Source organism: Sciurus vulgaris, assembly GCF_902686455.1.
Source record: "Sciurus vulgaris genome assembly, chromosome: 3".
NCBI classification, from domain to species: domain Eukaryota; kingdom Metazoa; phylum Chordata; class Mammalia; order Rodentia; family Sciuridae; genus Sciurus; species Sciurus vulgaris.
In genome coordinates, this window is record NC_136463.1 from 181455310 (window position 1) to 181467879 (window position 12570).

General features: G+C 52.5%; 1 protein-coding gene across 5 annotated transcripts in view; it reads left to right on the plus strand.

Moving 5' to 3' along the window:
• The window catches only part of ARMC9 (armadillo repeat containing 9), a 132198-nt gene that overhangs the window by 108817 nt on the left and 10811 nt on the right, over positions 1 to 12570 (plus strand). For all 5 annotated transcript variants that reach the window (XM_079134853.1, XM_079134851.1, XM_079134849.1 and 2 more), the window contains 2 exons: positions 5393 to 5508; positions 9733 to 9869. In XM_079134853.1, the coding sequence (XP_078990979.1) occupies positions 5393 to 5508; positions 9733 to 9869 (253 nt within the window). The remainder of the gene's footprint in view (positions 1 to 5392; positions 5509 to 9732; positions 9870 to 12570) is intronic.

Below are 12570 nucleotides of genomic sequence, written 5' to 3' on the forward strand. Positions count from 1 at the left end.
TAAAAAAAGGTAAAGGAATGTGACTCAGTGGTTTAGCATCCCTGGGTTCAATCCAAAAAAAAAAAAAAAGAAAGAAAGAAAGAAAGAAAAGGAAAAAGAAATGAAATTCGGGAAAAGGGGTACTGTCAGACCCCAGGCTGTTCATCTCTTTCCTTCACCCTGCCTGCCAGTAAAAGGGCAGGCCCAGGCTCTGTGGGCCTCCAGATTACAAGGGCTTGGGAGGCCTCCTTTAAAGTAAAGATAATTAAGATAAATAGATATATCTACACAAATGTAGATATAAAAGTGAATGCATATGAATGAGAGTGGAAAAATAAATCAGTCAAATTCATATTTTAAAAAGCGACAGCCATCACAAATGTCACAAAATCCAGTGACTTACTGCTTGGCACACCTCATAGTTTATTTTCCTGTTTTGCTTTATGCCCTTTGATCACCTCTATACATGACGAGATTGTCTCTCAGTCTTCTACCAAAAGAAAAGATAAGAAATATTGTAACATGGAGTGTTGTGCAGAATCCTCTTGGCTCGACTTCCCATGAAGGGTTTTTCTCCCAGTCCAGGGGGTCGTCCTTCACAGGGAGTGTCTTGGCTCGTGTTCAGGGGAAGAGGAAGGTCAGAGCGCCCTTCTTGGATCTGCTGTGTTTCAAGTGTCTTTTGCTCAAAATTGGCCTACTTATACCTAAGTGGCGTGTTTTGGAGTAGCATACTCTGCCGCCCTTTAAGGGTGAGTGAAGGCCCTTTTCTTACATCCTGATCATTCATGAAAGTGCTGACCATATAGAAAACCCTCCTTGCCATCCTGCATAGGCCAGGTTGCGGTCCTTTGTCCTCGTACAGAAGTGACTGAATCCTGCTTCCCGCTGAACCCAAATCAAGTGCGACCTCAGCTGAAGTTCTCTTAGCAAACTGGGAGGTTGCCTTTGGCACCAAGTGACACTAGGGGACGGTACAAGGGAAGTCCAAGTAGGAGGGTGCAGCTGGTAATGCCAGTGACTCGGGAAGCTGAGCGACGGGGGCAGGAGGCCACCCTGGACAGGGTCTCGCCAGTGGGAGGCCACCCTGGACAACCTGGCGAGACCTGTCTCAGAGTCAAAAGCAAACAGGGCTGGGGATGTGGCTCAGAGGTGGAGCACCCCTGGGTCAGTCCCCAGTACTGGGAGGGAAGGAAGGACCCAGCAGAATGAGGCGATTGCACTTCATTGGAAATCTTACAAAGCCTGTGAGGCAGGAAAACAGGCCTGGGGCGCGTGCCAGGCCTTGAGCCCGGGTCTCCTGAGCTCCCCTACTCCGATGCTTCTGCCCACATGCCCGTTGCCTCGGGGTCGTAAGATGACGGAGGAAGCCCCTGGCACGAGTCTGTGATGGAGGAAGTCCAGGTGTCCAGGCCAGCCAATCTGCCCACCTGGCTGCCCCTCCACTTCCTCCTTCCTGCGCAGACCCGGGTCACGTGGCCTCTAATGCAGGGGAGTCTGGGAAAGTGAACTTCTTTTCCTTTTTTTCTGGTTCTGGGGATTGAACCTAGGAGCCACATTCCAGCCCTGTTTGTTTTTTATTTTGAGACAGGGCCTCGCTAAGTTACTAAGGCTGGACTCAAACTTGGGATCTTCCTGCCGGTCCTCCTGAGCAGCTGAGATCATAAGTACGCGCCACCACACTTGGCACAAGTGAATATTTTTAAGTAGGCACATTGCTGTGCCAGTAAAAGCAGAGTTCTTTGGTCAGAAAGGAGAGGATGCGTGTGGGGTAGACAGCAAACGGCCTCAACTCCTGCTTGCAGGTTATTTTCTATGTGTATCAAGACTTAAAACAGAGGACCTGCATCACAAAAATTCATGCTGCTTTTTAATGTCATAATTCAAGTGATTCACAAATGCTCCAGACTAACAACTGGGAAATACATTTCTTTATCTAAGTGAACGTGCGTTGCCCAACTTTTACTACCAAGCAAATTACATCAGCCTACTCATAATGCAGTATTTTATTATGGTTAAATAAGCTTGCATTTTGCAGTAGCAGAACCTTGTTTCAAAATCTCCATGTGTATCCCCAAAGCGAGCCCTGTTCCTCCAGCTGGGTGGCTGTGGATGCTACTCCCATCCCCCAGAGGTGGTTCTGTAGAACTCAGTCTGAGTAGCCCAGAAAGTCTCCTTTGCATCCCGGGGAGCGAGGCCGGGCCCCCTGTGAGGCAGCAGGTGGGCAGAGGGTTCTGGCCTGCACTGTGGGCAGGAGGCACTGAAGAGTGACTGCACGGAGGCTGGGGCCTTTCACTGGGGAGGAAAGTCACTGTCCAGGCTGTTGCAGTTTTGTTGTTGTTTGTAGTGACACATGACAGTAGGATGTATTTTGACATGATACACACATGGAGTGGAACTTCCCATCTTGTGGTTGTACATGATGTGGAGTTACACTGGTCGTGTGTTCATATATGAACATAGGAAGGTTCTGTCCCACTCATTCTACTGTCTTTCCCAATCCCATGCCCCTCCCTTCCCCAGCTCCACCCTGTCTAATCCCTTGAACTTTCCCCGCTGCCCCGCATATTGTGAGTCAGCATTCGAATATCAGAGAACATTCAACCTTTGGTTTTTTGGAATTGGCTTATTTCACTGAGCTTGATAGTCTCTAATTCCATCCATTTGCCAGGAAATGCCATGATTTCATTCTTCTTTATGGCTGAGTAATATTCCACTATGTATATGTGCCACATTTTCTCTATCCATTCATCTGTTGAAGGGCGTCTAGGTTGGTTCCATAGCCTAGCTATTGTGAATTGAGCTGCTATAAATATTGATGAGACTGTGTCACTGTAGTGTGCTGATTTTAAGTCCTTTGAGTATAAACCAAGGAGTGGAGAGTTGGATCAAATGGTGGTTCTATTCCAAGTTTTCGCCTCTGCAGTTTTAAGGAGGTGATGTAGCAGTCCAGACGTCTTAAACGCAAGTCTGAGTGATGCGTTGGCTCAGGATCCCTGGTGGAGGCGGGAGCTGAGGGCTGGCAGCACGGTCCTCCGGCCTCGTTCGCCTCCTCCAGTAGCCTCTCTCAGGCCCGGGAGGCTGGTCTGACCAGTGCAGGGAGAGGGAAAGGGAAGAGGTGCCAGCAGCCTGAGGTCCCACTGCGGTCTGGTTTAGGGAGTCGAGCAGAGGACAGTCAGCAGCGGACCCAGAGGAGGGGAGCCCCAGGGAGCCGATGGCCACATCAGGCGTTCGGGTGGAGACCCCCGCTTCTGGAATCTTCGGGCTGCAACGGGAGGAGCTGCACTTGAGGTCCTTCTGCGGAGTGTGGTGTGTCCGTCTGCCCAGAGGGCAGCCTCCACCTTCTCTGCTGGTCTCTCTCCCTGCCCCGGCTCCCCTCGCTCAGCTGTCCAGGCTCAGATGAGACCCAGGCGCCCAAGGCCTTGGCCTTCTTTCCTTATCCCTGTGCTTTAGGCAGCTTTTTCACTGCTGGGACTGAAGGCCTGCCCAGAACAATTGGGGAGAAGCTGATTTGGGGGCTGGGGTTGCAGCGGTCTCGGGCCACAGACAGCCGCTGCATTCCTCAGGGCGAGGTGAGGTGGAGGTCAGGTGAGGGAGCAGCTCCCAGGATGGTGGGAGGAGAGGGAGGCTCGGCACCGAAGGCAGGCCTGGGGCGCCTCCTCTGCCACGCCCTCCCCACCTTCGGTCTCGCTGGTCCCCTCAGGGGCCTAGTCACTGAGTGGGTTAAGACTTCCACAGCCCAGTCGTTTCTCCCCTAAACCTTTTTGCACTGTCTCACACTTGAGCCTCTGGGGACACCTCACACCCAAACCATAAACCCTCCTTTTCAGCAGAAATCAAGAAATCAAAGGTATAAATTCAATTTTAAAAACATTTTTGGCTTTATGGGATTTTTTGTTCATTTGTGATTTTATTTTAAAATAGCAATAGATTTCGCCTGGCACAGTGGCGCCTGCCTGTAATCCCAGCAGCTCAGGAGGCTGAGGCAGGAGGATCACAAGTTCAAAGCCAGCCTCAGCAACTTAGTGAGGCCCTAAGCAAGTCAGCAAGACCCTTCTTTCTAAATAAAACATTAAAAATGACTGGGGATGTGGCACAGTGGTTAAGTGAGCTGGTTTCAATCCCCGGTACCAAAACATAAAAATAAAAAACAAATGGGGCTGGATTCACTGGATGTTGGGCAAGCAGCCAGGCAGATTCTGCCCACCCCGCACCCAGTGTCCCCCAGTGGTTGCTTCTTATGTCATTTATAGCACAAGATCAACCCAGGAAGTTGACATGGGTTCAATCCACAGACTTTATTTGGGTTTCATCAGTTTTACCGTAATTTCTCCTTTAAACATTTTTTCTTAATTATTAGCATCATTATGACATTATTACAGAAAACTTAGAACATAAAAAAAAAATCGTTTCTGGTCCTGCTTTCCTGCAGAGCCGTCCTGGTCACTGGTCACTTCAGCCCTCATTTCCTTCCTGCCTCTGTGTACTTTAAGCATGATCGACAATATTATTTATGTACATTGTTATCACCTGGTTATTATTCAATGTTTAAATGAACATTTTTCATTGCCTATTCTTTATCCGTGTAAGTGGCCATATGCTACATCAAATGAATACGCCATATTTTACTTAATTATTGCCCTTTTATTAGACAGATCGTTCTAGTTTTACTCCCATAATTTTATAATGAAAAACTGTTTATTTAACATTTTCCATATTTTGGACTCCTTAACTAGAATCTGCCCCCAAAGATAGGAACATCTTTCTGACCCTTGACGTCCGATGCCAAGTCGCTTCCCAAGAATCGTCTCAAACTGCAGTGGCCGGGGGTGACTGCGGCCTACATGTCCTTCACATGCAGAGTTGGAGAGTGATCTTTTCTGTCAAGCTGTAGTTTCTAATCCCTCCTAAAGTTAGTCATTGTTCTATTTGCTGGTAATTATTACTAGTTTGTGACTCAGCTGTGTGAATTCTTTGCCCAGTTATTTTGTGTTTTACTTATTATTTTGTTGGCATTTCTTGCATAATGAAGGTGTTAACCTCTTAGCCATTAAATTTGCTGCGGATATTTCTCCCACTTTCTCATTTGCCTACCGACTTGGCTCATCTTTGATAAACTACACGCGTGGAAATGGTAATTTTTTGTGAACTCACGTCTGTCTTTTCTCCTCACTTTCAGAAATCCAGTGCTTTCCAGAGAGGTGATAAGTTACTGTAGCCGGCAGTTTTCTTCCTTTGCCTATGTTTGGCTTTTTTAAAATCATTCTGCTGCATGGTATCCTTTACCAGCCTAAAAGGGCTTACTGAGTCCCTCTGACCTGGCCACTGGAGACCGATGGATCAGTGTGGGCTGTTCTGCTTCTCGTCGACTCTCGGGAGGTGGTGTCTTGAGCCCGTGTCCTCTTCCTTCCACCAGATCATGACCAACACTGGGAAGTCGCGGCGGAAGGGGCCGGCCAGCGTGCAGTGGAGCGGGGATGAGCCCCTGCGCAGGCCCGTCACCCCCAGTGGCCACAGGACCGGGTGCCCAGTGTAAGTCCAGGTGAAAGGAGGCGGGAGTTTATTTTCTTAAGCTTCATTTTGCTTAACTGCCCCATAAGATGTGTACGTTTAAAAATGCAAAATAAAGCCTCGTACTGGAAATCATCTATCTCTTTATTATTTACCTCGTGAGGCTGTTCGGAAGGAAAGAGGTTGAGACCCCCTCCTCCCCTCACCCAGGTTTCTTCTTTCAGACAGAGAAGTCGGGGACAGGGGTTAACTGGCGTTGGCCAGGGTCATTCCAGAGGACAGGCCAGAAGCAACGAGGGGCCGCGTGGACGGTCTCCTGTTGTGTTGTTTGGTGGCCTCTGTCACAGTTGGAGGCTCCAGATCTCTTTGAGATGACCTTGTAGAGCAGCACAGTGGACTGGGGCCGGCTCATGGTGGAGAGGGTGCCCAGCGCGCATGAGGCCCTGAGGTCCAGCCCAGCCCAGCTCAAGAGGAAAATGGAGCAAGAGCGGCCCCATGTTACCGGTTCCCCGCCCTTCCGACCCTCCGTGGAAACGGAACATCAGGCTGCTTCCCCGGAGCCTCTGGCCTCCCTAGAAGGCCTGGGAAGCCCCCAGATGGCAGTTCAGTGGGCAGGGGACAGCCCCTTCTGTGACCTGCGTGAGAAACACGTGGACGGGCTGAGGGTGAGCAGGCACACCCCACGTGTGTGTGCCACCAACAGCAGCCTTGGCGGATTTCTAGTGACGGTGCCACACTTCACCTAGACACCCCCCGCTGGGAAGTTCATTTAGTTCCAGTTTCAGTTCACAGTGATTTTGTAATAAACAATCAGCCCCTGGGGCTTTAGCAACAGATAAAACGTGGGACGCCTGCAGTCAGTGCCACGCCCCCGGGAGACCAGGGTCCCAGGCACCCGCTCTCGCAAGTCTGCCGCCCATCTGGGATCGGCCTTGTGAACACCCAAAGCCCAGCTCCATGAGTGCTCTGAGGTCTGTTTGATTAGATTTCAAAATCAGCTACCATATGCTTCTGTTTCTAGGTTTTAATTTTTAATTACTGGTATGCAGACTAGGATTGTGCCCTTTTCTCTCTCCAACACACAACCAGTGTTTTTAACTTGCTGATAAGTTGAAAGAATATCACAGTAAAGAACTTTCGGTCGCATTTGCTAGCCCTCTCGCCTGCTTTCTGTGTGTTTGATATATCATGTACACACATACGGTGTTTAAATTTTTTTTTTTATTTTTAATTTTTGGCTGAACTGTTGGGAAGATGGTTGCAGACTTTCAATGTGCATCTCCTAAGAATGAAAACATCCTTAGAATGAGATGATATTCCAGTTACCCTGGTGGGCTAATCCCACTCTCTGCAAGTATTGAAATGTGGCCCTGTGCCCTGTAAATATGTAGGATTACCAAGTATCGATTTTAGCTGGTGAGCAGCGACTCTCCCATGGAGCATTGGCCCACAGAGGAGTTTGGCTGGGGTGTACCTGCCCACTCGTGAAAGCACCTTCTAACAGATGGTCCTCCCTGTAACTAAGGAGGGGCGGTCCCCAGCTCCCTCCATCTGGTTGATTCAACAAAGGTCTTTATCACCTCTGCTGGATGGGCTGCCTCAGTCACGAAGACAAGGAGATGTGACCTTTGCCATCAGAGGCCATGCGGTGAGGAAAGAGATGGAGAGATCTAGTCTGTGCAGGAGACCAGGGAGGCCCCAGAGGGCGTGGGCAGGGTTTTTAGCTTCTCCACGTTTGGAACTCACCTCCAGGAAGTCTGTGTGACTCTGTACGACCAGAACCTCCAGGAACAGCATTGCCCGAATCTTAGCTCTGATAGTATCACTAGTACTTTGGGAGTCAATAGTTCCACTTCTATAATTTTATACTGAGAAGTAACAGATATTCATAAATATATACGAGGGTATTTATTGAAGTATTATTTATAAAAACAGAAGTAATCTACATGCCCAAAATAGGAGGCTGATTATGCAACTTATATCCACACAAGATAGTATTGGAAATGGGTAATAGTGTTTAGAAAAGTCTCACAATATATTTGCTGAGTGGAAAGCAAATTATAAAACAGTGTGAAATAGTCATACTGGTCATTTGTCGTGATCCCAAGTTGGTATTTTTTAAGTAAGTACTTGCTTTTTTGTTTGTTTGTTTTTCAGCTTTCTCAGTACTAAGAATGGAACCCAGGGCCTCACACATGCTAGGCAAGCACTCTACCACTGAGCCACTGCCCCAGCCCTTTCTGAATTTTATTTTGAGTCAGAATCTTGGTTGCCCAAGCTGGCCTGGAACTTGGGATCCTCCTGCCTCGGTTGGGATTCCAGGTGTGCACCTCGGCTCCTGGTTTATTTTGCATTTTTCGTAAAGATTGAATACATACCCAGCCTTAAGTGGCGGTGTGAGGAATGGGGCTGCCAGGTCATTCTGCATGTGACGTCTGCATGACAAACGCTCTTATCATCAAGAACAGAAGGGTCTAGGGGAGCACCGGCACCTTGGCCCCCTGGGCGCTGGCTCTCTGCCCCTCTGCCCAGCCTCCCTGGCGCTGGCCGAGGGCAGGCCTCCGCTTCTGGCACCTCCGTCTTCCACCTCCCCTCCTGCTGCTTGGTTAGGCTGTCGATGCGCTTCCGTGTCCGTGTCCCCTCCGTCAGGCCCTCTCCGGCTGCGTCCTGACCCTGCCCTGTCACAGCCCTGGGTGGCCGGCAGCACTTCCGGAAGGAACTGCCACCAGGTGACCTGATAGCATCCCATGGGGGACCCTGGGGCCACGCGCTCTGAGAGTGGTCATTGCCCGCCTCCCCCGTGGCTGCCCTCTGCCTCCTGCCCTTCCTCCAGAGGCCCTCGTCCCTCCTGCCTGTTCCCTGATGGCCACCACACACAGATGACTCCCAAATCCAGCCTGGACTGCTACCTGTGTCCCCAGCACCCTGTCCAGCGTTTCCTAGATCCACATCTGAGCCCCTCCCTCAGGGAAGGGCATGGACACCTGGGACAGCACAGCTGGCCTTCTGGCCCTTCGCTCCTGCCCTGCTCTGCCCCACGCTGGCCTCCCTGAGTCATCTTCCTCCCCAGCTCTGGGGGCCTCCTGACCGGTCCCACGGCCATGGCGGGGTGGTCTCCCAGGCACCCAGGACCATTTCTTTGGCTCCTCACCCCACCACCGAGAGATCACGTCTGAATGCCTGGCCTGGCCTGGGCGGCAGGGTCTTCTCAGTCATCACCCCCGCCCTCAGCGCCCCCCAGGGCACCCCACACCCCACTGCCGTCTTATAGGGCCTTTCTGGAGGAGTGGGTGGGGCAGGACAGCAGCCGTTTCTTAAATCTTTCTGTAACAAGGCAGCATAAGTGTCTCTTTCCCCTGCTTCACCTTGCTCAGTGTCCCCTGCTAGAAGCTCTCCCTTTATGGACTCCAGAGAACCCCAGCTCTGGATTTGAGGTCCCTGCACAGAGAAGTCTTTCCTACCCCTCGGGCTGCGGGCGTGTCTCCTTGCCTTTCCTAATTGGGTTGAGCCTCGAGGACTTGATATTTAAGAAGCCACTCCAGAGTCAGCCCTAGGCAGGTACAAGCTTGTCATCGTGTGTCCCCACCAGGCCCTTGCTGAGTGGTGACTGCTGTCTCCTCTGTTGCCGAGGCACCCTGGAAGGTCCTCTGGGGGGCTGTGGAGGGCACCCCAGGAGCCTGTCCCTGGCAGCTCACTCCAGCCTCCATCTTGCCTGACCTGGGTCTGGCCAGACAGCCACCTCCACCCCTCTGGGCACTGAGTCAGCCCACGGGGGCTTCCTGCCACGTCATTAGGTGGTGGTGTAAGAAAACAGGCTCTCCCCAGTCCTGCTCTTACCTCCCTCTGCTCACGGCTGACGTGACAGCAGTCATTTCTTCTCTGCTTGGGTTCATCCTTCCGTGCATCTGCTGCATCCTTGGAGAAGAAGCAGATTTGTGCCTTAAGCTCTTTGGTTGAAATATCATGGGCCCATGTCACCCAAAGATGTAAGACATAATTATGTGTTAGAAATACACAGCCCCTTGTGTCCCTGTGGATTCCCAGCAGGGCTAACAGGAGTGAGGTGGGGCTCCTGCTTCACAGGCCTGGTTTCTGCCAATATCCTCAGAAGGGTTTTAAAAATACCAATTTCACAAAAGAATCTCAGGCACATCCCCCCGGGTCTGCTTATGGTGTTTCAGGTGGCCAACAGGCAGGTGCCCCCAGCTGTCTGCACTGATCGCTGTTTTCCGTGTTTTTCTGTAGGATGGAAGACCATCTGGTTTCTCCCCAGAATGGCCAATGGGCCAGAAATGGCTGCCTGCAGGCCCTGCCCGCCGCTCGCCTGGCCATCTGCAAGGAGGCCATGCCCAGTGTCCCTGAGTGCTGCACCACCGCTTCATGTAAGAACACTGCTGCATATGGGGACAGTTCTGGGGCTTATGACATCGAGAATCCAAGTGAAGCAACAGCAGGGTCGCAGGTGCAGGCCTGCTCCTGGAAGGCCCTCTGACCTCAGCCACAGCCCCAGGGCACAGAGGCTGCAGGTCTCTGATCACACAGCCAGCCCTGAGGCTGGGCTGGTCCTCCAGATCTCCTTCCTGGAGTTCTATGTCTGCCTGCCGCTCACATCTGCGAGCTTCGGGAGCAAGGTTTCTGATCGGGAGAACCAAGGTTTTATGTGAGACTTTGGAGTTGGGATCTCCAAACACTGTCTACCTTAACCAGTTCCTGTTTCTGTAACAGGACACCTAGGCTGGGCATATTATGAGAGGTCTATTTAACTAAGTTTAGGAGGCTGAAAGTTCAAGTTCAGGTGGCCCCATTCGTTCAGCCTCAGGTGGGGCTTTTTTGGCTGGGTCAACATGGTTGGTGACATCCTGGAGGGGCACGCAAGGGGGAGAGATCATATGGCAGGACAAGAAGTAGAGGCTGGGAAGGGCCAGTTTTGCTCTTTTTATAACCCACTCCAGAGGGATCTAGGTAGAGTCCCATGAGAACTGCAATCCCTCCAGAGGGTAGTGCCCCCTGAGCTAATCACCTTGCCCTGGACCCCACCTCTGGTGGGCCCACCACCTCCACATTGCTTCCAGCCTGCGACCCCCTGGGGGACCCACTCAAACCACGTTCACACCAGAGCAGTGTAGACCTGTGACCCGGGCTTTAGTGCCTCAGGTTCTGGTGCCAGGGCCGGCCACGGTGCCAGGGAAGGCTACCCGAGTCCAAGGGCCACCGCAGCAAAACAACCCTGGGTCCAAATGTGCTCCGCAGCATCCAGTTGAATCAACCAGACGGATGGGGGCACGAGTGGTTTTTAGATGCCAAAAATAATAAGTATTTTGAATCAGAAATGCACAAAGTATTTTTTTTTAATTTTCAAGAGGAAATTAAAAAGATTGTGGGCAGTTCAGATAAGACTCTAATTTCCATTCAAATAGGAAAACAACCAGGAGCAGGTCAGAGTCCAGCATGAGAAACATCTGAGAACCTGGAGGGTCTGCTCACAACTGGACCCAAGGCTCTGACCAGGGCCGGAGTGGTGGGCTGGTCTGTGAGGCTGAAGGCCGCTGGGGATCTGGAGGGGCTTGGAGGGAGGTTGCGATTTCTTCCTTCCTTTCTTTCTTTCTTTTTTCTCTTTTTTTCTAGTACTGGGGATTGAACCCAGGGCTTCTTCCCTGCTAGACAGGGGCTGTTCCACTGAGCTACGTCCACCCTTCTTCCATTTTGAGACAGGTCTCATTACGTTGCCCCGGCTGGCCTTGTGGTCCTCTTGCCTCAGCCCCCCCAGTAGCTGGGGTCACAGGTGTGCCTAAGGGGCTCTTGAGGAGCAGTTCCCCAACTTAGGTCTGCAGTCATTTTGTGTTTTAAGTTGTGACTCTTGGTGCTCCGTCTGTAAAGGTGACTAGCTCGATAATTCACCACGCGGTCTCTGCTGCCCTGTGAGATCTTCGGTCCTCATAGAATCTCGGCCAGTTTGATCGAATGCCCTGGAGTTGAAAGTGCGTGCAGGTCCCACAGGCCTGGACCTCCAGCAGCCTCTGCAGTCCACTCAGGGCGGCTCAGCGCCTCAGGACCTCCTTGTACCAAAACGGCCACCAGGGCTCCCTGCCAGTCCTGCTTATAAGTGTGATGGTTTGATTTTAGTTTGGTGGGGCTGGCACCAAACCGGGGGCCTCGTGCCTGCCGGGCAGGTGCTCTGCCCTGGGCCTCAGGCAGCCCTTGGTTGATTCTCTGGGAGGGATTTACCGTGCTGCCACCTGAAGGGTGGAGGCCCGTGAGCTTGTCGTGCACAGAGCCGTCCGAGTCGCTGCGGCTGGTGGAATCCTACTTCCTCACATGAACATGGTGGGCACCCTCCAGGGCACCCAGCCTGCTGGTCACACGCTGTCCTGAGTCTGCGCCTGAGGAGGGAGCAGCTGGTCTTCCCAAGTGGTGCCGGCAGGGGCACCTGGCAGCCTGCCCTGCGCCGCGTCCCTTCCCTGATCCTCGGGTCCCTCCCTGCGCCTGCCCCTGTTGCTCAGCCCGCCGGCCTCAGCGCCGGCTCCTCTCCCACTTCCACAGGCCGTCACAAGCCTCAGCCCCTCTCGGTCCCCTGCCTGGCACGGGGAAAGTCACCGGCCCTCGCCTGGGCCTGCCGAGCTGACCCTGAGTTCTCCTTAAAACCCTGTTACTTGGCGGAAGTTCTGCCTTTGGTGCGGCCACACGATCCTCCGGTCGGTGGTCTGCCCGGGGTGCACGCGTCTTCCTCTGCCCTCCTTCAAGCCAGCCCATCTTCTGCCCAGACCCTCACCCCTGGGTGGACTGAGGCCAGCTGGTCTCCTGCCCTCACCAGCCTGGGCCTGAGAGAGGGGTGGCAAGCAGCCTCGGCGTCTGTGCCCATGAGGCTGTGTGGAGGCCAGCAGAGGCCGCCTCTGGGCTCCTGGCAAGGGCGCGGTGGCTGATAAGCGGGTGAGGGCGGCAGTGGTGGGCTGGCCTCGCACACCCTCCCCCGGGCCGCTCTTTCCTGAACCGACTTCCCCTGGACGCTTCTGCACGCAGGCCTGTTCTCCAGCTCTCTCCTCCACGCTGTCCTCTCACCTGCCACAGACACAGCTGGCCCGCGGC